At 37.6% G+C, this 23373-nt stretch overlaps 1 protein-coding gene across 11 annotated transcripts in view; it reads left to right on the forward strand.

Annotated features, from left to right (window-relative positions):
• The window catches only part of KHDRBS2 (KH RNA binding domain containing, signal transduction associated 2), a 378305-nt gene that overhangs the window by 43769 nt on the left and 311163 nt on the right, over positions 1-23373 (forward strand). For all 11 annotated transcript variants that reach the window (XR_010830537.1, XR_010830533.1, XR_010830531.1 and 8 more), the window contains exon 2: positions 22725-22852. Coding sequence is in view for 4 of the 11 variants with exons in the window: in XM_066994743.1 (XP_066850844.1) it covers positions 22725-22852 (128 nt within the window). In the remaining 7 variants the exon portion in view is untranslated. The remainder of the gene's footprint in view (positions 1-22724; positions 22853-23373) is intronic.

The raw sequence follows: 23373 nt of genomic DNA on the forward strand, positions 1-23373 counted from the left end.
TAAGTGATTTACGTGGAGCCATTCATATGAAATGAGTATGTTTTGAGTGTGGTGACAGTGTGCAACCAGGGTCTAATGTATGTGAACTATTCTGATGATGAGACTTGAGACCTGTTGTGGTAGTTTTACTCAGGTGGGCAGCTGAGCTCCACCACAGCCTCTCTCTCACTGTCCCTCCTGAAAGGGAAAGGGGAGAAAATACAATGAAAACGGTTCAAGGAGTGATATAAGGACAGGGAGTTCACTCAACAATTATAGTTACTGCCAAAACAGACTCAGCACAGGGAGATTAGTAAAATTTATTGCCTATTACTAACAAGCTAGAGAAGTGAGAAACAAAGAAACCCAAAACACCTTCCCCCCAACTACCCTCTTCCACCTCCTCCCCCCAAGCAGCACAGGGGAATGGGGAAATGGGGGTTGGTCAGTCTATAGCACTTCATCTCTGCTGCTCCTTCACTCCCTGCCCCTGCTCCCCGTGAGGTCCCTCCCACGGGATGCTGTCTTTCCTGAACTGATCCTGTGTGGGTTTTCCACAGGCAGCAGCACATCAAGAACTGCTACCATATGGCTCCGTACCACAGGGTCCATCCATCAGGAGCAAACTGCTCCAACCTGGGTCCCCCACGGGCAGCAGCTCCTGCCAGGTCACCTGCTCCTGTGTGGGCTCCTCTCTGTGGGCTACAGCTCCAGCCCAGAATCTGCTCCAGCAGGGGTTCTCTACAGGCTCCAGCCTCCTTCAGGGCAGATCCACCTGCTCCACCGTGGTCTCCTCCATGGGCTGCAGCATGCAAACCTGCTCCACCATGGACACCATGGGCTGCAGGGGGAAGACCTGTTCCACCATGTGGGCCTCTCCAGAGGTTGCAGGGGTTCATCAGCTCCAGCACCTGGGGCACCTCCTCCCACTCTTTCTTCACTGACCCAGGGGTCTGCAGGGCTGTTTCTCACTCCTTGCTCTCCTAGCTGTTGTAACCCAGCAGTTTTTTCCCCCCCTTTCTTAAATCTGCTCTCACAGAGACACAAGCAACATCATGTATTGGCTTGGCTCTGAGCAGTGGTGGGTCCCTTTGGAGCCATCTGAAACTGTCCCCTTCTAACATGGGTCAGCTTCTTGATTCTTTTCACAGAGGCTACCCCTGCATTCCCCCACTACCAAAACCTTGCCATGTAAACCCACTACGCATGTGGACAGCGAGGTGAGTGCTTGGCAAAAGGGAAAATTGAGCACATGGCTTGGTAGCTCTGCTGTTAGGGAAGGAGTGAAGCAAGGTTAATTCTGTAAGATCTAGGATGATATTTTAAAGATTCGGAAGAAGCATTGTGTTCAAGACCACTTTTAAGGCAACCTCAGATCTTTGGGTTTTTATCATCTGCCATATATTCAGTGCAGTGAATGAAAATGTTTTAAAAGCATATTTAAATCAAAAAGAAAAATCACCGGCATACAGAAGATACTTCTGTGTTACTGGACCAGTTTTTGCCATGGTCATTTTGACTTCATTGTGACATGACTACCATTATGCTGTGCTGAGGTTATTTTGTGCCTCCTGTCATTACAGTATCTTCCATCACTCTGTTTAATTAAGGGACTAACATCTGCTGTGAGGTCATTTTCTTCTTTCTGCATTACCCATGACTTAATCAGTTTTGTAGTATGACAAACATAACACAGTGCAGAATAATTCATAGCATTGGCTATAAATTTGATAGCAATAATGTTTACATTGTTTTTGTAATTTATTTATACATTTTTCCTAGTTAATAGCCAGATTGGACTATTAGAATGTTTGTTTATGCTTCCTTCAACTTGCTTCTTTACAATTATGATCCTAACACCAATTACTATAAATAATTATCTTTCTTTAAACCAAAAAAAAAAAGTGATCATTACTCTACTAGTTTATTTTCCAGCTGAATCATGAATTCAAAATTAATGTAATGTGAACACACAGTACTCATCTTTCCTGCCTCAGTTCAGTATGAATTCATACACAAGGAGCAGCTGAATTTATTTACATTGCAGAGCAATCATTTTTGCAAATTACAGGTTTTATTTAAGGTAACACTATGACAATGATTTGATATCCTAATAAAAGTATTTCAGAACATTGTGTGGTTTATTGAAGAATACTTATGGTTATTTACGAAACCAAACTTCCATTGTGTCTGATGACCACCTTTTGCCTTAAAAAAACAATTTTAAACAGTCACAGTGGAAAGCATGTCCCAGTAGCACAAGGCATGAGGATGTAATTCACTGTGGAATTTCACTGCTGCTGTACTCACAATACCTAATATCTATAAAGCAGTTTGAGGACTGTAATAATTATCACTAAGGATTTAGAGTTTTACTTATGTTATCAGTTTTTCACACAGAACAAGGGAGATGTGTAAAAAAAAAAAAAAAAACAAAAAAAAAAAACCAACCAACCAAACAACAACAACAAAAAAGGCCAAAAAAATCTTAAGAGTATTTGCTCATATTTCCTCATCTTTCCTGCCTGCATTTATTAGGAATATGAAAAACATTCATCTGCTAGCAGGAAAGAAGGAGTAAAACATGATAAAATGTGCCTGAACCATAAATAGAACTAGTGACTTTATTTAATAGAACATGGTTATTAACATTATGTTATGAAAAAGCTTGATTTTTAACCATCTGTTTTTATGATTTAATTCATATATGGGAGAAACTTTCTAAAAATTAAGAAACAGGTTTTCTGACATTGCGTAATTTTGTGATAGATTAATATTTATCAGTTGCTAAGGATGAGAGTTTGATCTCGGGTTCTGACTAGAGAATATCACATTGCCTTGACTGCCAAAATAGGTGCAATACCATTTAGGACACTACCCAAGCCCAGGAGAGAATGCTGGTTCACTTCTCTCTTTCTTGCCATAAGCAGGAAAGCAGGTGAGCAGTGTGTAGGATCAGTCTTTCTAAACTGAAAATCCATTCAGCTAGTTTTCTTCTGTAGATTGTTTTCTCCTCTTGTTGCTTCAACATCCTTCTCTCTGGATGACAGTTTAAATCTGCCTTCTTTGTATCCCTTCAAAAAGCTCCTGAAATAACCTTTTTAGTAGCTATTGTTCTTCCTATAAGTTTCATCAGTGATTTTCTCTCTTCTTTTTGCACCAAACAGGATATATGTTTCTGCCTTCAGATCTCTTCGCAGCCTATTCTCTGATCTGCCATTCCACTCAGCCATTCATCATTCATTACTGAGATGCCATATCCCAGCTAAGATCTGCCTGCCAAGCTAGCCTTTATCACCCTTGTCACAGATTCTCAAGGAAATGTTTTCATGCTCTTTCATTGTTAATGCCATGTTAATACCTGTAAAGTACATCTCAATCCCCACACCTTTAATCATTGCAGAAAGTTCTCCTCAATAGTGACAGCAACAAAATACTAAGCAGCAACAGATGAATTATTATATTATATATTTCTGTGGTGATATATGCCATTCCATTGTTCAAAGCAGGGGCTTCCTGCTTACCTTTTTACCTAGTTTCATGTTATGAGTAATATTTCAAAAAGATAAGTCTCTGTTGGTAGTGACTGTATCCATTCTACTATTCATGTTTCGTATTGGAAAGTAGTTCTTAAACTTTAAATAAACATTTCCATTTGTATCTCTTTCCTAATTTTTCCTATAATGCTACTTAATTATGTATGTAGCAATAGCTGTATTATGTATATTTAGTATTTAAGTACTAAGAACACAGCATAATGGGCCGTTTTTTAAAGCATGTGCCCTGCGGTGTAGTTTTTAGTCCTTAATCCTTATATTTGAATAGGGCCCAGGCTCATTTAAATGGCTAAGAGAAAAGAGGAAGACATGCCTAAGAAGACATTTCTTAGTCAGACTTCTTATCTTCATGTTGCTAATGACCTTTCTGTTTGTATAATATTTGCATTTTTCATGTAGCCATTTAAAAGTCATAATGCCGTTACCTCATCCTTCTGCAGATACCTTCTGAAGTGTCATCTCCACTTTAGTGCCACCAAACACTGTGGCATGACAGTCTGCAGGTAGGTGGCAAGCTGAGATTTCTCCCAGTACATAAAATACGTTGTTTTGATGTAACTGCAAATTCCCATTCCCTCACTAGCATCTTGGTTTCTGTTCTCCTAATGTGTCTCATTTCATAAATTGATGGGAAACTATCAGGAACAGGTTCTGTATGCTTTTTTTGTTTTGACTTGTTTTGTTTTGACATATAGTGCTTAAAGTAATGTAGAGCAGATTTGTTTCTGGAACCAGACTCATAGTCTTTACAATATTATTGAACAGCTTTGCTTTAAAGATTTACAGTCTCCAGAATAGTTAAACCTTTTCAGAATTTTATTCTACTTTTATTTTTAATATAATTTTATTATGCTTTGTACTATTCTGTACCTGGTATAATACATTCTATGCCCAGAATTCATATAACTGAATTGGTTGCTTGCCTGATTAGATACTTACACTCCCTCAGAAATCTTGTTCTAAGAAGAAAATGCCCAGTCAGTTGAGCTTAGGTTTAAGTTTAGAATAAGGTGCCTTTTCAAGCTTTAAGAGTAGGAACTAGGCTCCTAAATAACACCATGGTTTTGAAAGTATCACCCTTCTTGTTTAGTGCCAACGTTAAAAATAAATAAATAAATAAAAGTACTAATCAGTGAAACATTTTATGTTTTACCAAGTGAAGGAGAAAATATGATGTGATTCTGCGATTCTGACCATTGCAGAGAGAGATTCGGTTCTAACACAACAACTAGGTTTATTTGGGATCCAGATGTGCATTTATCCATGTGTTGAACTCTGTGTTTAGGAAATAAGCAGACTTCAACAAAGGTTTCCTTCTCCCTTATGAGAACTAAGTGTACATGATAAAAAAAAAAAAAAAGAAGAAAAAAAAGAAAAAAGAAAAAAAGAGTTAAGTATGTGATTAATTGTTGTTTGTGTACAAAGATCAACAATAGAAGAAAGAAATATTGTTGCAATGTGTGGAAGATTTGTTGCCTCAAGTTCTTACTGTGATACTAGTGTAAAGAAGATGAAGTATATGAAGAATAGTCCTTTTTCTTTAAACAGTGGTATTGAAGAATGTAGTAGGTGTTCATTGCTCAGATACCACTGGTTGGGATTTTGCATAACAAGAAAAATGGAGGGGCAAAAGCAGGGAAAGAAGTCAATTACTTCACTTTCACTGAAAGCAAGTCTTGCGTTCTCCTTGGCTTTTTCCGGCTGTTTTCCTAATGGTACTAAAGAAAAGGTGTTTCTTGATCTGTGTGTATTTGGTGAAATCTCATCTCCAAAGAACACTTTTATTCTACAAATGAAACTATGTTGGTGCAATGATGGGAATCATACAAGTTGTATACAGTTGGATCTACTACTAGAAGTTTATGATCCAGCCTTGGCCTTATACATAAACATTAAGGGCTAGGCTTCAGAAGATATTCAGTCATCTGACTCATTAATTTCAGTTAGAATTAAGCACTTAAATACCTTTAAAATCCAGGGCTAAATTCGTTTTTCCTTCAACATGGCAGTTTTAGAATGTATCTGTTAACACTAATTTGTTTTTATATTTCTATTTAACTTAGGGCTTTCACAGTAGGTTTTAATGTTTATCCCCATGGCATACAGTTGTTAGAGCTGCTATCACACAAGTAAAAGACTGCTACACTTCCATGATGTCTTTTGTTTACTTCATTCTGCACTGCTTATGATTTGGTTTTGTCAGTTAAGTGTTTCTACTGACTCTTACACGTGACTTTCTCAGACACTTCTCCTTTAATAAAAACAGCGTAGTTTCTTCTGAAACATTTATTTTCAAATCCTTAGAATTTTTCATCATTAAATATTTTCTGTATGGTATAAGGAAGAGAACATTAAAAGAGGACAATAGACAATACCCAAAATACAGTATACATCACAAAAGTAAATCTGCTTATTTTATATTTCCTCTTGGCAGATAGCCAGACAGCCACTTACTTATGACAACTTATATTATTCCAGGGATTTCAGTTAACTACATGAATGATTATACCATTTTTTGCTTGTATATATGAGTCTGTCTTCATATTATAACAATAGCCTAGCCTATAATTTGTGTACTGCAGTGTTAATTGGTAAAGATGTAGACTGTAGCATTTTTTGAAATATGTGGATTAATGCAGCCTAAGTCACTGGAGTGTTCATGGTAGCAGTATCAACTTCTAGACAGAAAAGCTAGAAAACAATAGCTAGAAGGAATAGCGTATTATTTATAAGATGATGTTTGAAAATCTGATTTTTATTTTTTATTTTTGCCTGCTAATGTTTAATCCAAACAACATTTTCTATTAGCTAATTGATAACTTTTTTATTTTGATTACAGAGTGATATGTTTTTCTTGCACTGTTCTGAACTACTGATAGATGGACACATGAACTAAAATGTAACTAACCTTTTTTTCAAAAGATGAAATAATTCTATGGGAAATTCTTTTAATGTCTGTTTGTATAATTTCAGTTGTACTAGTGTTTTTGAAGTAGGATATTGCTATTATCTGAATTACTGAGCCAGCCTCATTTGTTTTCTTGACCTTGCTTAACTATGATGCGTTGGATTTTCAAAGATGCTGTAGCACCACAGTGGTATTTAACATGTAGCCTGTTCTTAAATTCCATTTATATGAAGGATGTTATCTGATATACTGGATTGTCTCTGTTTAGTTTTACCTTTGGCAGGTTCCTTGTAGGACCTGATCTTGATATCTTCAGTTCTTTGGTTTGCTACAGCTTCCTTTATCAGGTGTTGCTTCTTTGCAGTAACACTAACCAGTTTGTGTCCTTCACGGTTTCCTCTGCCATATTTGAGATATTAGGGTCGGTTTTGATAGTATGTTTAGCCTTTGCAGACTTATCTCTCAGGTTTTACTGTTTGTTTTCGAATCTTCATATATAAATCCCCTTTCTCAGAAGAAGCTGTTAAGGAAATGACATGGCCACGAGAGAAAGGCAGAAATGACCTAACCTCAGAGTGAACCCCACCCAATATATTTAATCATAAAAGAAATTAAATGAAATTCAGAATGACTAAACTGTAATTCTTATTGTACATGGTTCTGATCCATGCAGAATAAAACTGTCTAAGTATATTAAATATACCTGGGAACATTCATTGGTACCGCAACTAACTGCCATGAAAATTGCTGGATCCATGCTATTAATTTCTTTTGCTGTCCAAAATAGAGAGTGCATACAGACATTTTATTGCAGATGGCCCCTGACTTTTGATAGTGTTCTCCTCAGCCATACCCCAAAATTGTCTGGGAGAATGCTAGTGAGTCTAAGTCCTGCCAGTTCTCTTCTGACAATTCAGTGATATAGTTGGTCAGGTTCCAGTTCACACTGACACTGCCTGATGCTCAGGGATTTTGTAATTTGAAGAAACCACTGGTTAACTTGTAATGTGAAAATATCATCCACTCTTCTGTCTTTTGCAGTAGCTTGGTCACAAACAGTGAGAGAAGATAGATGGTCTCTCCAGTGCTCCTGAGTGTCCCCTGCACTCTTATACACATTAATTGGTGAACCTGAATATATACTCCCAATCAGGATAGTGCTACGTGTCCTCACCCTTCCAGGAGGAATTGTCAGGCTTCTGACTGTCTTGGCGTAATTTCAATTTTCCTGTCTGAGAATTGCCAGACTCAGCTTTTTCTCTGTACTGGCATGTTTAAATAGAAAGACATCATATAAACCTAAGGATATTGAGAGAGGAACCAGGTTTATGAGCAGGTTAAATTTAGTTCAAGGAGACACAAATCAATGTATATTTTAGTGTTTATGTATGTATGTGTGTATGTATGTATATTATAAACCTATATATGTAAAAATAACAAATTAACTTTTAACACTGAGTTCAAAGTATGCTTAATCGATGAAAGGGTCTGCTTTTACACATTTCTTTTTCAGCTCTCCTTCAGAAACAATTCTGTTTCTCCTCTCTATTTGATATTTGGGCTTGCTCTCCACCTCAGGCACAGTCTTCAGATTTGTTCCCTTGATTTCTCACGTCCTGCCCAATAACCTGCTGTCTTCTTCAAACAGAAGATTGACAAAGTATGACATGAACTTTTGCCTTTCCTTTCTCTTCCTTTTTATTTTTTTAAAACTTGATTGATCCTGCCATCTCTTTTCCTGCTTATCTGCTTCTTATTTCCTTGAATGTCACTTGACCATCTTTTGACATCTCTCTCTCCAAATTCCCGTATTATTTGCCCCTACCTTCCAGCTTCATCCTGGATTCCTGTTTTTCCAGAAGCTTACTATAATGGAAAACAAGGTGTATCTACAGAGTGTCTAATATCTCTTTTATTTGCAAGCTGTCAGAGTGCTTCATTTTACTTTCTAGAACTGATGTGAAAGAAAGTCTTTTCAGCCAAGAAAGAATTTTAAACCATTGGAGGATTCTGAGAAACCAGGAGAAAATCAAAACGCAAATATTTCTTTGTGTCTTGTCTATCCTATCAGCCTTTTTTTTTATTTTCTTTTTTTTCTTTTAAAATTGTTCACACTTTCCATTGTCATTGAGGCATTAAAAGATCCATATTTTTTCCTTGCAAAATCCTTCTAAATAAGCACTTCTAAAATGGACATCAGTGTTCTCAGCACCCAACTGGGCAACCATGAAGCTGTGTCTGCAAGAACACACATGGTCCTTGTGATTATCAATAATTCTATCTCTTGGACAGATGTTTTCTGACTGAAACAAAATCTGTCATCTTTTTCCATTTCTCCATAAAATTGAAATGATGAATCTGTGAGAGCTGCCAGCTGTTGCTTGTTGCAGCATCCATCCTTAACAACAGGAAGGCTATATGATTTTTATCAGCATTAAAAAACAAACAAACAAAAAACACTGTACTTAGCCCTGCTGGTGTATTTTTGTATAAAATGGTTACAATTTATTGAGAAAAGGAACACTTGTACAAAAATCCTGAATTCCTCATTGGGTTGCAGTTCTTGTGTTGAACTGAGCCAGAGCAGAACTGTTTTGCAGTGGAACAGATTGTCTTGCAACACAGTGTTCCCCTGGACATTTTCTTCTTTAAGAATGAGCCCTTGGCATTTTGTGAACTCAAGAGGCTCTTTCCTGTGCTAATCAAGGCAGCTGACAAACTCTTCATCATGCTTGAATCAATACGGGTTAGCCCAATTTCTTTCTGTGCCATGTGCATTCTTAGAAGCAGCAACAGATTGACAGATGTTTCTTTTTATCAGGTGCTGGGATCGTCAGTGACAGAAACATAACCAGACGAAAGGTTTGTTAGTTTGAGACATAAAATGCAGGCAAAATGAGCAATTTCTTTCAACATTTTCTTTGTGAATTGTATTTTTCCCTGTTTATTAAATATTTCATGATGTGTAAACCATAGTAGTATAAGCCATTTCATCTGAACGTGGTTAATTAGGATGTTTATTATGAAGCAGGACAGTTCTCAAATCTGGCCAGCCTTAGAGAGTTTATAGTTGTTTAACTAGCGTGCTAGGGGAAAAAAAAAAAAAAAAAAGAGAGAGAGAGATATCTCAGCAGAAGAACTTATTTATGTGCCTGGTAATGAGCAGTAATAGTGAGTTAATTCACAAAGATGACTTATAAAGTGGAAGAGACAGGAAGGAAGAAAAGATGTTAACAGACACACAGAAGTATAACAAGCATTTTCATTAGCTTGACAAGTCTAAGCATGGCAGTTTTCCTTTTCACATTTACAATTAAAGGCTTACCTGCCAGATACTTTTACTGGAGGAAAGAATTGCTTCTAAAGAAAAGCAGGGCATATGACTGTAGATAGATTTGTATGGCTAACTTCTAGATGGCAAATAAAATTGCATTAAATTGGTGGGAAAAAAAAAAAAGCTGAAAAGTTCTGCTTTTTAGATTAAATTTAACGTTTTGATTCAAGTACTTTTTAAAATTTCCATTTTAGTTCTTCTATTTTACTTCTTTATCTTGTTCTACACAACTATTATTAGGTTCGTTTTACGTTACCTGGTTGCTTTACATTATTCACTAAGCAGTTTAGTTATATATATGCTAGTAAAGAGGAAGGCAATTAAGAGCCTGTATAGTTCTAGTAGCAGCCTATGGGCTCCTACATCAAATAACATTTCATTACATCTCTTCTCATTCATGTAACCTGTGCCTCTGCATTTTTCATGTATTTAGTATTTTCACGTTCTGGGGAAAAAGAAGAGAAATGGCATGTCTTTTATAGGAATTCTAAGGAAAGATTTCCAATGAAATACAGTTATTTTGTACAAATCAGTGGTCAATTTCATAGAAAGGCTTGGTTGGCAAGGGACCTTAAAGATCACCTACTTCAAACCAGCCTGCTGTGGGCAGGGATGCCACCCACTAGTTTAGGTTGCCCATGGCCTTGTCCAACCCTATCTTGAACACCTCCAGGGATGAGGAATCCATGACCTCTTTGGACAACCTGTTCCAGTGCCTCACCACCATTTGACTAAAGAATTTCCTCCTGACATCTAACCTACATCTCCCCTCTTTTAGTTTCAAACCACTCCCCCTTATCCTATCATTGAACACCTGTGTTAAAAGTTGCTCTCCATCTTTTATATAAGCCCCTTTTAAGTATTGAAAATCTGCAATGAAGTCACCCTGGAGCCTTCTCTTCTCCAGGCTGAACATGCCCAGCTCTCTCAGCTGTTCTTCATAGGAGAGGTGCTTCAGCCCTCTGACCAACCTCGTGGCCCACCTCTAGATCTGCTCTAACGGGTCCACATCCTTCTTGTGTTGGGAGCCCCAGACCAGGACTCAGCACTCCAGGTAGGGCCTCATGAGGGCAGAGCAGAGGGGCAAAATCACCTCCCTCCACCTGCTGGCCTTCTGGGCTGCGAGCACACACTGCTGGCTCCTGTCGAGCTTTTCGTCCACCAGAACCCCCAAGTCCTTCTCTGCAGAGCTGCTCTCAATGAGTTCTTCTCCCAGTCTGTCCTCATGTCTGGGATTGCCCTGACCCAGGTGCAGCACCTTGCACTTGAAATTGTTGAATCCCAGGTGGTTCATGTAGGCCCACTTCTCAAGCTTGTCCAGGCCCCGTTATATGGCATCCCTTCCTTCTTTTGTACCAGCTGCACCACTCATCTTGGTGTCACCTGAAAACTTACTGAGGATGCACTTGATCACACTGTCTATGTCATTGGTTGAGATATTAAACAAGACAGACCCCTGAGGGACACCGCTTGTCACTGACCTCCACCTGGACGTAGAGCCATTGACCACCACTGTCTGGGTGCGACCTTCATGCCAACTCCTTTTCCACTAAATGGTCCACCCTTCAAATCAATATCTCTCCCATTTGGAGACCACAATGTCTTGTGGAACCATGTCAAAGGCCTTTCAGAAGTCCAGGTAGATGACATCGACTGGTCTTCCGTTGTTAACTGATGTAGTTACTCCATCATTGAAGGCCATCAGATTGGTCAGGCACAATTAGCCCTTGATGAAGCCATGCTGGCTGTCTCCAATCTCCTCCTTGTCTTGCATGTGCCTTGACACTGCTTCCAGGAAGACCTGCTCCATGATCTTCCTAGGCATAGAGGTGAGACTCATTGGTCTGTAGTTCCACGGGTCCTCATTCTGACCCTTTTAAAAATGGGAGTATTTGTCTGCCAGTCTCCTTTTCCAAAATAATATTTTAACATGTTGTCTAATTTCAGCCATGTATGATATACAGATAAAAACCCATGCATTTGAATTTCCTACATGTTGTTAAGAAGGAAGACTGGTCTTTGTGGCCAGGGGAGATATTCCAAAGTGGCCTTATTGAGGGAAAACACAGTGGCTCAGCACTCTTTCAGTTCTGAAAGGTAGAAAAATGCTTAAAGTAGCTTCTACATCAACCAAAATATCTGCTGCCTCCTTTTCTACCTAAGCAGACGAGAGATGTGGGAGGAAGCTGAGACGAAAAGGATACATAGATAAGAATATTATATAGGGAGACATAGTGAAAAATACTGGTCAGAAATCTATAGGAAATAGAAATTAAATAGTTCTCTCTGTCTGACACATATTTGTGGTAGTGGTAAGGTAAAAGCAATGCATGAGGTCATATATTTGGGAAAGAGTCATAACAGACTCTGGGAAATCTATCTCCCACAGAGCTGAAGCCTATCTTTTCCACACTGATACTACAATGAATCATAGAATCATAGAATCATTAAGGTTGGAAAAGACTTCCAAGATCATCTGGTCCAACCATCCCCCTACCACCAATGTCACCCACTAAACCATGTCCCTAAGCGCCACATCCAACATTTCCTTGAACACCCCTAGGGATGCCGACCCCACCAGTTACGTGGGCAACCCGTTCCAAGGCCTGACTACTCTTTCTGAGAAGAAATGTCTCCTAATTTCCAACCTAAACCTCCCCTGGCGCAACTTGAGGCCATTCCCTCTAGTCCTATCACTGATTATTTGTGAGAAGAGGCCGACCCCCAGCTCCCCACACCTTCCTTTCAGGTAGTTGTAGAGAGCAATAAGGTCTCCCCTGAGCCACCTCTTCTCCAGACTAAACAACCCCAGTTCCCTCAGTCGCTCCTCATAAGACTTGAGTTCGAGGTCCTACACCAGCTTTGTAGCCCTTCTCTGGGGATGTTTCAGGGCCTCAATGTCTTTCTTGTACTGAGGGGCCCAAGAGTGAACACAGTACTCAAGGTGTGGCCTCACCAGAGCTGAGTACAGGGGGACCATCACCTCCCTGGTCCTGCTGGTTACAACATTCCTGATACAAGCCAGGATGCCATTGGCCTTCTTGGCCACCTGAGCACACTGCCGGCTCATGTTCAGGCGAGCATCGATTAGCAGCCCCAGATCCTTTTCCTCTGCACATCTTTTAAGCCACTTTCCCCCAAGCCTATAGCATTGCATGGGGTTGTTTTGACCAAAGTGCAGGACCCAGCATTTAGCCATGTTGAACCAAACTGAGTTACACAGTACTTGAGGAGTGAACTCAATTCTCATGAGGCCTGTCATGGATTTTTATTCCATTTTTTAGATGTCCTGGGCCATGGTTTATGATATGCCTTGAAAATAATTGGCCTTGGAGTTGACTTGAAAATTTGCAAATTCGAATTGGGAGCTGAGAATTTATTTAGTCTTATAATAAGTTGCTGATGCATGTGCAGCATTTCAAAGCAGAGAAGAAATGCATCTATGAATTTTTGACAGTGTGAAAAATGATCACCAGCTACTGTGCCAATGTAGGCTCTTCCAGCCAGCTAGAGTTAGAAGTACAACTCCTAGGTCTGGGTGATACACTTCTGTAAGATCTCAATGTCAGCAAAGATTCAAAAATATGCAACAAATTAAACAGTTGTGTACGTTCCTCAGAAGCAGTTTTCACTGCCATTGTGAGCTTCTCAGGTTGCTTACCGAGTTTCCTAATTGTCAGCTCTCCTGCTTCCTCTGGACTCAGTTTCTAACTGCTCTGTGTCAGTGAGCTTGTCTGTGAGAATTGTATTCTTGGCATTTGAATCTATACTGTCTGATTAGTATGGCTGTTGACATGGATCTCAACATTCAGACTATTTTTTATTGAATAAGAAGCAGAGGATCTAGTGTGGAAAAAAAAAAAAACCAACAACAAACAACAACAACAAACAGAAGAAGTTTCCCATCACTGATTTTTGAATATGTGCCTGGAGCACACATATGCATATTATTTGAAAACATTGTCCTGCCCCTTTCTTTCCCTATGGCAAGATAAACAGCCTTTTATGTTTAGCAGTGATGAAGTGGGTGGCAGACAGGTTCAAATAGGCGTTCTTCACCTTTTAGAATTGATTCCTAGAAATGTACTTAGAGGAATTGAAGGATATTTGCAGGAAATGAAAGAAGTCTCCTTGACATCTGTACATTCTCATTTATTGCTTTGGCCTCTGCAGTGAAAAGAAGTACTCTTAAGGCAAGGTGACAAGCCTATGAAAAAACATGCATCCTGTTTACTGCCATATGAGGTTGTAATACCACTCTAGGATGAGTTTTAATTTCCCATGTCAAATAGTCTGGTGTAATGAAATCACATTACCTGGTGATAACGTGTTTTCTTTCCTATGAAAACAAGTTCTCTTGCTTGAAATTTTGCTTTCTACGGTTGCCATAGAGAATCCTATTTCCAGGCAAGACCCAGGTTTCCTTGTTTTTGTTGAATGGTTTTGTATTGAATCAGAAGACTGTCTCTTATCTTGCCTCAGTTCCAAATGCTCTTTACCTTGTAGACATGGTAGCTGAGAACACTCGTTGTCACTTAAACTAAGGTTTAGCAGCTACACATATCTGCTATAAATAGCACTTGTTCCCTTTCTGGGGTGATAACTGGACTAGCTTCTGTATCCTTACATTATGGGCATTTCATTAAACTGAACAGGGACAATACACTGGCCAAATTGTTGTCACCTTGTTAACATGCCCCCTGTCATGTCTGCAAGTCAATGTTTTACCAGTTAATGCTAAGAAATGGCCTGAAGAGTAGTATGGGTGAGGAAAACCTAACTAGCCTGGTATTGGTATGAGTGTGTTCTGTCAAATTTAGTGAAATTCTACAGAAAAACACGAGAGACTTTATACAATAAAATCTATATAGATTTTAAAAATAATCTTAAATTGTATTCCTTTTTTCTACTTCCTCAATTTTAATTGCATAATAATAAGTATATGAGTTTATGTAGCTGAATAAGCCATGTATTTTTAGCTTTCACTGACAGTTTCTCCTGAAGAGGCAGTACTGGAAGTTAGATGATCTTTAAGTGTACATTACTGATACCCTGGAGCAAGGATCTATTTGTACAGACTTCAGAGTGGAGGCTCAGAGCAGATATGATCTCCAGTGTTTTTTTTGTTTTTTTAATATAAAAGGTGTTATTTGTAATTGTTGCTTCCACTCTGAAAAAAGGTAAATTAAAATGTACAGCAAGAGAAATCAAATATCAATTATGATGCGTTTGTAATAAGAAACAATGAGATCTTTTGGATGAATTATGAATTCCTGGAAACATCTAGTGAACCTCTGAATATCATTAAAATTGACCTTTGCCACAAAAAAATCTGGAATGTGTCTGTTGCCTGTGTAGTACTAATGAGTACCTGGGTGCAGCTTCTGTACAAATGTAACTCTTGCTTGTGATAAAATCAATGAATGTTTAAGAGAGAACATCACTCTAGATAGATATTGTGTATATGGTTATATATACCAGTACCAAATATTCAGTTTCTCTCTTTCATGATTTTTAATAGTTAAGAATAATAAATATATTTAATATATAATTGTTTGTTTTATACTGTATAGTAGCCAGAGCCAATCTTTTCTATTTGCTGACAGAAGCATGTTAGGAACCTAAGGTCTTATTTTGAGACACTGAAAATAATTTCCACCTCTCAGAAATTCCTCACAGTTACTTGGGGTTTCATTATCTCTTCCTTGGTGAAGAGTGACAGTTTTCCTGTCACTATTTCAGATACAGTCAACTTTCCAAGCTCAAGATCTGAGATCACATCCTAAATGGAAACTGCTGTTTCAAAGGTTTGTGAAGGCTCCTTTCGTATACTTTGATAACTGTGTGAGCTGAGGTTATTAGCTGATTAGTTGCATTGCTAATTGAAAAACAAAAGAGGTCAGAGAGAAGCCTGAGCTCCAAGCAAAATTTTATACCTGGTCTTTACTTCAGTAAGTTGTATTTATTCATAATTTTCAATTCTGTGTACTTTCAGATGTCAGTCTTATTCTGTAGCTATTCTGCCTCAGTACAGAAAAACCCTAAAGCATCTAAGTTAGAGCATGGAAAAAAAAAAAAAAAAAGCCTACTGTTCAACTCACTCTCTTGCTCTGAGGACAGAATAGCAGACATTTTTATCACTAATAAGCTCTAGGACTGAGGAAGAAAGAGAAGGGCTTTTCTCCTTTATGGAAACTGTGAAGAGACAGAAAAGCTTCCTTTTTTGCTAGTTGCACCAGCTGTGGGTAGAGCGCCTTCTCAAGAATACCATCAGCTTTCATATAGGAAAGGATAGATAATGAATATCTCACTGAGGAACTTACTGGTGACTTCACCGATTGATTCATCTTTCACCCCTACTTATCTGTTCCACACCATACAATATGTAACACGGCATCGATGTTTTCTCTTCAGATTAATCCAAGAGAACACTTCAGCATGTCTTAAAATGCCTTGTTGAGTGGGCTTTATTGTACTAGAAGCTACAAAAATCTTTGTTGACAAAGAAATGCTTTCTTTTTCTTAAGCATCATAGAAATCCAGTTTTGTAGGATGTTAAATTCAAGGACACCTACAGATACTTTCAGAAATAAATACTCTTGATATTTTTTGGTGTTTTTTGCTTTGTGAGTAAATATTTGCACTCTGTACTTTCTCCTTTTATGAGTAGTCTCATTCCCAGATGAAAGAAAAACATAATTAAATAAAAAATACCTTGTCTACTTTCAAGCTGGTCTTTCATCTAACTGGTAGCATATTCGTAATACTATCAGGGACAACTATATTGAGTTCAGTAACCTAGTGAACGGTACACTGTACTGTTCTAGCAATACAACAGCTGCCAACATCAAACTTTCATCACAGCCTGTGCAGGCTAACTCCCCAGAGAAAGACACATTTGACTTCAAAGACACATTTGAAAGAACCTTAGTCTTAAAAATTTCACCTAGTGGCTTGCTTTCTTTTTAAGTCTGGTAAAAAAAAAATAAAAAAATAATAATAAAAAATTTAATCAGTGTTGTAATTTCTCAGTACTTTTAATGTAGAAACGTACAAAACAATATTCTCCCCAAAACAATGAAGAAATTCATGTCTTGTAACTAATGTTTCTATGACTCTCTAATTTCATCAACAACTATATTTCAGTATGTTATTGCACTCAACATTCATCCTTGATCTTTTCTTCGTAGTGTACACACTAATGATGACCTTGAATGATTGTTACCATTTTTACTGAGGAGAAAAAGATTCTACCGATTTGTTTTCATGTGCTACAGTAAATTTCATCATAAAAGCTACTTTTTTGTGAGATATACATATATCTAGAATTACATGGAATAGTGTATTGAGGAATTACCTGGCAATTAAACTAGAATTACTTGGTATAGTGCATGAAAGAATTATTTGGCAATCATACTCAAAATTCTCCCTAGAAAGCTATATGTCTGAGCAGATGATGTTCAGAAATTTAGCAAGATGTGATATTTCTACATGAAAAATCTTTTTAGTTATTTAACACTATTAATATTCTCCTTATAGCTTTTCTGATCTATACTGATCTAGCCATAGGTCAATAGATAGATACACTAGATAATTGTATTTCTACTGTATTTCTATAATTTGTATTTCTACAGTATTTCTATAATTTGGAGACCACTTTGGCTTACCCATGCAAATTGCTGAGAGCTCTATTAGCTCTGTTTTGAAAGATTTCAAAATATTAAACTGAGCAGTAAAAATCAATTGTCTATATAAAGAGGAAGATAGGAAATTTAAGTTGTTTCACTCATTCCTTTCTCACTTCAATTTTGTCCTCCTTTATTTTCTTGTTGTTTTTTTTTAACCAGTTAAAAATATGAATGCCTTTAGATCTTTAACCTCTTCTCTGTCTATATTATTACATTTTGTTAGGAGGTTTCCTAAGGGTACAGGATTTATTCAATCATGTTATTTCTGTGTCCTTGTCTTAACTTTGTCTGTGATAGCATTTAAATTTTTGGGGCAAGTTCAAGCAAATTTGACAGACAAGTATCTGAATGGTATTACATTCATAGGATCATAGGATAGTTCAGGTGTTCTCCTGCTTAAAGCAGGGCCAGCTGTGGAGCCAGACCAGATCATTCAGGGCCTTACTCTAGTGAGGTCTGGAAAACCTCCAAAGGCAGAGATGGCGTAACATCTTGGGGCAGTCTGCTCCACTTCTGGGCTGTCCTCGTGGTGAGAAAGCTTTTCCTTATATCGAGTCCAAATCTCTCGTTTCACTTTTTCTCACCTTTTCCCTGTTGGGTCTCATCCTGTGAAGAACCTGACATCTTATAACTGGGGGGAGGGGGCCTGCTGTTAGGTCCCCTAAAGCTGTCTCTTACCCACAAAAACAGGGCTAGTCCCCCTAGCCTCTTCTTACTTGGCAAGTGCTCCAGCCCCTTATCATCTCAGTGGCCTCTCCTGGACTCATCTCAATTTTCAGTGTCTTTCCTGTTCTGCGGGAAAGGGGACAAATCTGGAAATAGCATTCTAGATATGGTCCAATGAGTGCTGATTAAAGGGAGTAGTCGCTTCCTATGTTTCCTCTATGTTTTGTAAAATATCAACTTGATAGAGAATAATGACCATTAGGACCAGCAGTGAAAAAGGGCTGTAGTATATATTGAACTTTTAAAAGACGCTACATTTTCACCTGTGTCTAACTTGAAAGGACCTTCAGTAGAACATTATGCCTTATGGGACATCATGGAATCTAATCCTAAATCATAATGTGGATGCTTTCAGTAGTTCAACAACATAATTGCATGTTGTATGTAAAATTAATTTTTTTGTTTGTTTTCAGTCTGTAGCATGGCAAGTTGATGCTTTCAGCTTCTGAGAAACTGTAAACAGCCACTTCTCTTGTTCCTTCTTCTGCTATTTGTGATTTTACAGATCTCTGTCATTCCTTTTTGACTTGTCTTTTAAAATTCTTTCCCAACATTTATTTTAACAGCCACTTTTCTTGCCTGAGAGCCAAGGTAGTTCAGCTTGAGTTAATACAGTCACAAAGCTTCTGGTGATTCCGAGCGTAGACAAATCAAGTCCATATCTGCCTACAATTGCTCACATAGACATATAGATTTGACCCATGGTTTTCTAACAGGTATTGTATTAATCACTGGCGGAAATATTGCCTTACGTGTGTCTGTTGTAATAGGTATTACTTCTTTATTCTCCCTGAGTTATCCTTACTAGCTGTGTCAGTGAATGAATCCATGTACATACAGTGGAGGAATGTTTCTAACAGATACGTGCAGTTCTGGGTGAATGGAGTGAGCTATGAGGTAATTTTTCAGAGCCGGTGGCTGACCGTGCTGTCTTGATAACCCTTCCCAATTCCTTTTAGATACTAAGTGTTTTTACTTTTAAATAACCTATCCTTTGGGGTGTGGATTTCCTCTTCATGACAGGAAACCTCTTAGGATGTTCTCTTCTCACAGATCAACTTCACTGTAATTGGTCCAATTGTTTTTATTGAGCCATCTGTTGTGTTCTTTTTTCCCCCTGAAAATCCCATAGCTCTGCTTTCAATTACAACTGAAATATGAGCCTGTGTGTATATTTTTAGTATTTACTGGTTTTAAAAATACTCTGGGGGGTTGTATCATTTTAAAAACATTGTAGTCATGCAAGGTTCCAACTGTGTAATTTTAATTTTTTTTTAATAATAAGACCTCTTATTAAGATAGAGATGTCAATGATTTAGGACTTGTTTTTTACTGGCATTGGCTTACTCTTTCTCTTACAGTTCAAATGTTCTTCCTTTCACCACACTAGAAGCACATGAAGAAAATATGTGCTTCTCAGAGTAGTAGATAACCTTTCTAAATGTAATACAGCACACAGGCAAGAGGTTGGTGAAATTCCCATTCTGGAAATCACTCCCATCAATGGAAACAGATTGTTCTTTAAAAAGGACATTGTAACAGTGCTGCAAACACAGTAACCCACAAAGCCTGATAGGAAAGGTGCAAGGTAGGCTTGTAGAATTCCTTTCAGTGGGAGGCAAATGTTGACAGCAGAAAAAGGGATGTGTAGATTTCATTTTTTGGTAGGTTGGACAGGCTGACAAGAAGTACATTATTTTTTGATGAGTTTTGACATGATTCTAAGTGTAGAAAAAGGATGTTTTTACTGTGGGATGCCTAATTTTAATGGGAAAACTATATTCATGACAAAAGTTTTGTAATAGGTGTCAAGTGTGTTGAAGTGAACTATAATTAACATCGTTTTATTGGCACTGTAAGAGTAAAGCAGATAGTTTTGAAAAAGTAAGAGTTGCTCATGCAGCTATTCTATTTTATGCTAAATCACTGAGGTAAAGGAAAAAGAAGCTATTTCCCTTAAAAATTCTGAACAGGCTGACACTACTTCCAGAATTTTGCAGCTCCAAGTCTGGACAGAGCTGAAGATCAATTTTTATGGGGGAAAAAAAATCTAAAAGATGTTAGAAATGCCTTTAGTCTCTGACACTTCTCTAGTTGTGACCTCTTTTGCATGACTGTGATATGCATGTTCTCTTCCAATTAAGAGGGGTAAGATACATGTGTATTATACAAAAGGAAGTGTGAGAGTACTGTTACAGATGAAAGGCGAGAATGAAGTGTGCTTGGGGATTGACAGGTACTGTAGGAGGTAAATGAAGAACTATCTGTCTCCTTGCTTAATTCAGTTAGCTCAGAGCAAAAGTGGGTGGAAAATGTGTGAAGTTTCTTCTCAAGGAATGCTGTCTTTTTTCTTCTTTCCTAAGATCAGTGTTGGGGAAAATGTTCTGTTGGGTTCCTTGTTTTTATTCTTGCTGGAAGAATGCTGGTCCTTATGGACCTTCATTTGTCATTGTTCTCAAAATCCTGTACTAACCATGCTTTTTGGTAAACACAAAATGTATAATGGTTGCATTCATAAAAATAAACATGAAGTTCTTGGATCTAAAGACCTGTTATCTTTTCCTTGTGTGTGTTATATGTGGTTATAGGTTTCACAGCTGGCTGGCAGGTCAGTTGAAACTTGCTGCATGTCAGGGCCACGAGCCAGCACACTGGCAGTTTGATCCTTGTCCTCATTTTTTCCTGATAGTGTTCTGCTCCATCTGTGATGATCTAGTCACAGAATGACACAAGGCGTATACAGAACAGAGAACAACTTTAGTTAAATACAAAAATTCAATACATTTTGTCTTGGTCCAGTAATTAATTTATTGTATCACCTCTGTCTTCTGAGAAAGCTCCTCTTCCAAACAGTCTTACTTGGAAGCCATGAGGTTCTTTGTAAACCACTGGTTTTTATTGACTTTAGTCATTGACCAGTCTTTGGACATGTTCTGGATAATCTATGGCACATACTCCCACTAAGGACATTAAACGTGAGGCTCTATACAGAACATACCCCAGGGACAAATTTCACTTTGAGAGTTAGTTTAAAAGTTTCTAAGAAGAAAGGAGAAGAAAGGAAACTGTTCAAATGCTTGCTACCAGCATGCTACCACCATTACGTTTGAAATGGCTATCCTTATGTGATAGAGCAGAGTAGAAGTAAATCAACTCCGTGTATCACTGGCACCTTGTAAAAAGAGTGGAAAGTAACAGAAAAAGTTATCTGGGGGGATCTGGGGGATATACTGTGAGAGAAAAAAAAAAAAAAAGAATGTGGACTAAACCAAATTTTTTTATAATAATGCATTTATGTCATTGGTACTAGGGCAGAAAGAAAAAAAAAAGAAAGGTCATAAAATCTTCAGTATTTCATATCGCTGAAATACAACGTATGGGGAAAAGACATGTCCATTTAAAGTGTTCGGTACAACATTTAGAGACAAGTGCAAGGTAGAACTGTATGAAAAAAACAGCATCCAAGCTCCTATTACTTATTTTGTCATAAACCTAAAATGCCTTGCAAAAGTCCCTTTAAGAGTTGTTCACTAATGCAGACTTTAAATAAATTATTTGATCTAGAATAGGCAACATTAGCATTTATTTAAAAATTCTGACATGGACTGTTGTTTTACATACCTTTTTTCCTGGTGCTTGTTGTAAATCAAATAGGCTTGTATTTGTGTCACACATGGTTGTCAGTGTGTTTCTCTTTCCTGTGGCTGCTTTTTTGGCCTTAAAAATGCATGCTTTTCAGACCCCCAACTGTCCCTTTTAAGCCATTTAATTAACTCATTATGAGCATTGCCATTACCTTCCTGCACACTGGTGCAAATGTGACTTTTAAATAGTACCTGTACTGTTAGGAAACTCAAGTACCATAACAGATATTCTTTGCAGAGTAGTGAATTTAATTGTTGGTGTTATCCTTTTCTTATAGAGCTTTAGGGATTAAAGAATTTGTGTGAAAGCACTCAAAACTATTCTACCTGAATATATTTTAGAGTTCTTTTTGTAAATTCCACTAAAATGTTCTACATCCCATCATTATTATCTATTATTATTATTACTTATTGCATTCCCTTAATGAAAAATTGTTTTGTGCAAGAGTTATTTTTATTTCTTAATGTATTTTGTACAGCCTCTAAATAATTCCTTAGTGTTTTACTACTCTTACTGACTTTTAGCCCTTTCAGTTGGAATCTAACTAACTCTGGCAGGACACATTTACAAAATAACATCAAGCTGTGATGATGTGATCCTCTCTAAAAGAGTGACTGCCTGAATCATAAGCCTCATCTGTTCCTGTTCCCACTGTGACCATTTGGAATCAATTTCATCTGGGAAAGAATTAGTCAAGCAGTGCGAACTGTGAACTGTCACCTCTGCCTCACAACACTGGTGACGGTTCAGTTTTTTCAAAGTTAACTGTACATGTCATGTGAGTGCAAACAGTTCAGTGCAAAATCTATATTACAATGTAGAAGTTTAAACTTTCTGAGGATGAAAAATGTCATGCAACTGATTGCTCTCTTTTTTATTATTTTCAGAAATTGAAAAATTTCAGGGTTCTGAAGGCAAGAAGGAAGATGAAGAAAAGAAATATCTTGATGTTATCAGCAACAAAAACATAAAGCTGTCAGAAAGAGTTCTGATACCTGTCAAACAATATCCAAAGGTACTGTAAATATAGTCTAACACTTTTAAAATCTTTCTTAAAAGAATGGTGGAAAAGCTATACACTTAACAATTTTTTCATTGGCTCTCAGTATGCAGGCGTCAAGATATTCAAAAAACTAGAAATACAGCTTCTGTCTGTATTTACCTGTATATTATTAGATATTATATGGTCTAACTTCTGTTTCAGGGCCTTTCAGAGAAGCTATTAAAGTGCATTTGAATATTTTCTCTGCCTTCAAGTGTTTTTTTTTTTGTTTGTTTGTTTTGTTTTGTTTTTTGAGCTGGTCCATAGGAAAACTGCTGAGGTTTTCTCACAGTAGCTCTTTTAAAGAAAATGGCAAGATACCGTATTTTTAAAAAATAAAGGACCAGTTTAGGAAAAAAACATTTTGACAAAGTAAAGAAAAAAAAAACACCCCAGTAAATCTCAACAGTGAGTTGAGGTGTGCTGCAGTTTCTTCTTGTAAGAATTATGGGATATTCTCTGCTGTAAGAAGTCATAAAAGATAAAGTTAACAG

Source organism: Anser cygnoides, chromosome 3 (genome assembly GCF_040182565.1).
Source record: "Anser cygnoides isolate HZ-2024a breed goose chromosome 3, Taihu_goose_T2T_genome, whole genome shotgun sequence".
NCBI lineage: Eukaryota > Metazoa > Chordata > Aves > Anseriformes > Anatidae > Anser > Anser cygnoides.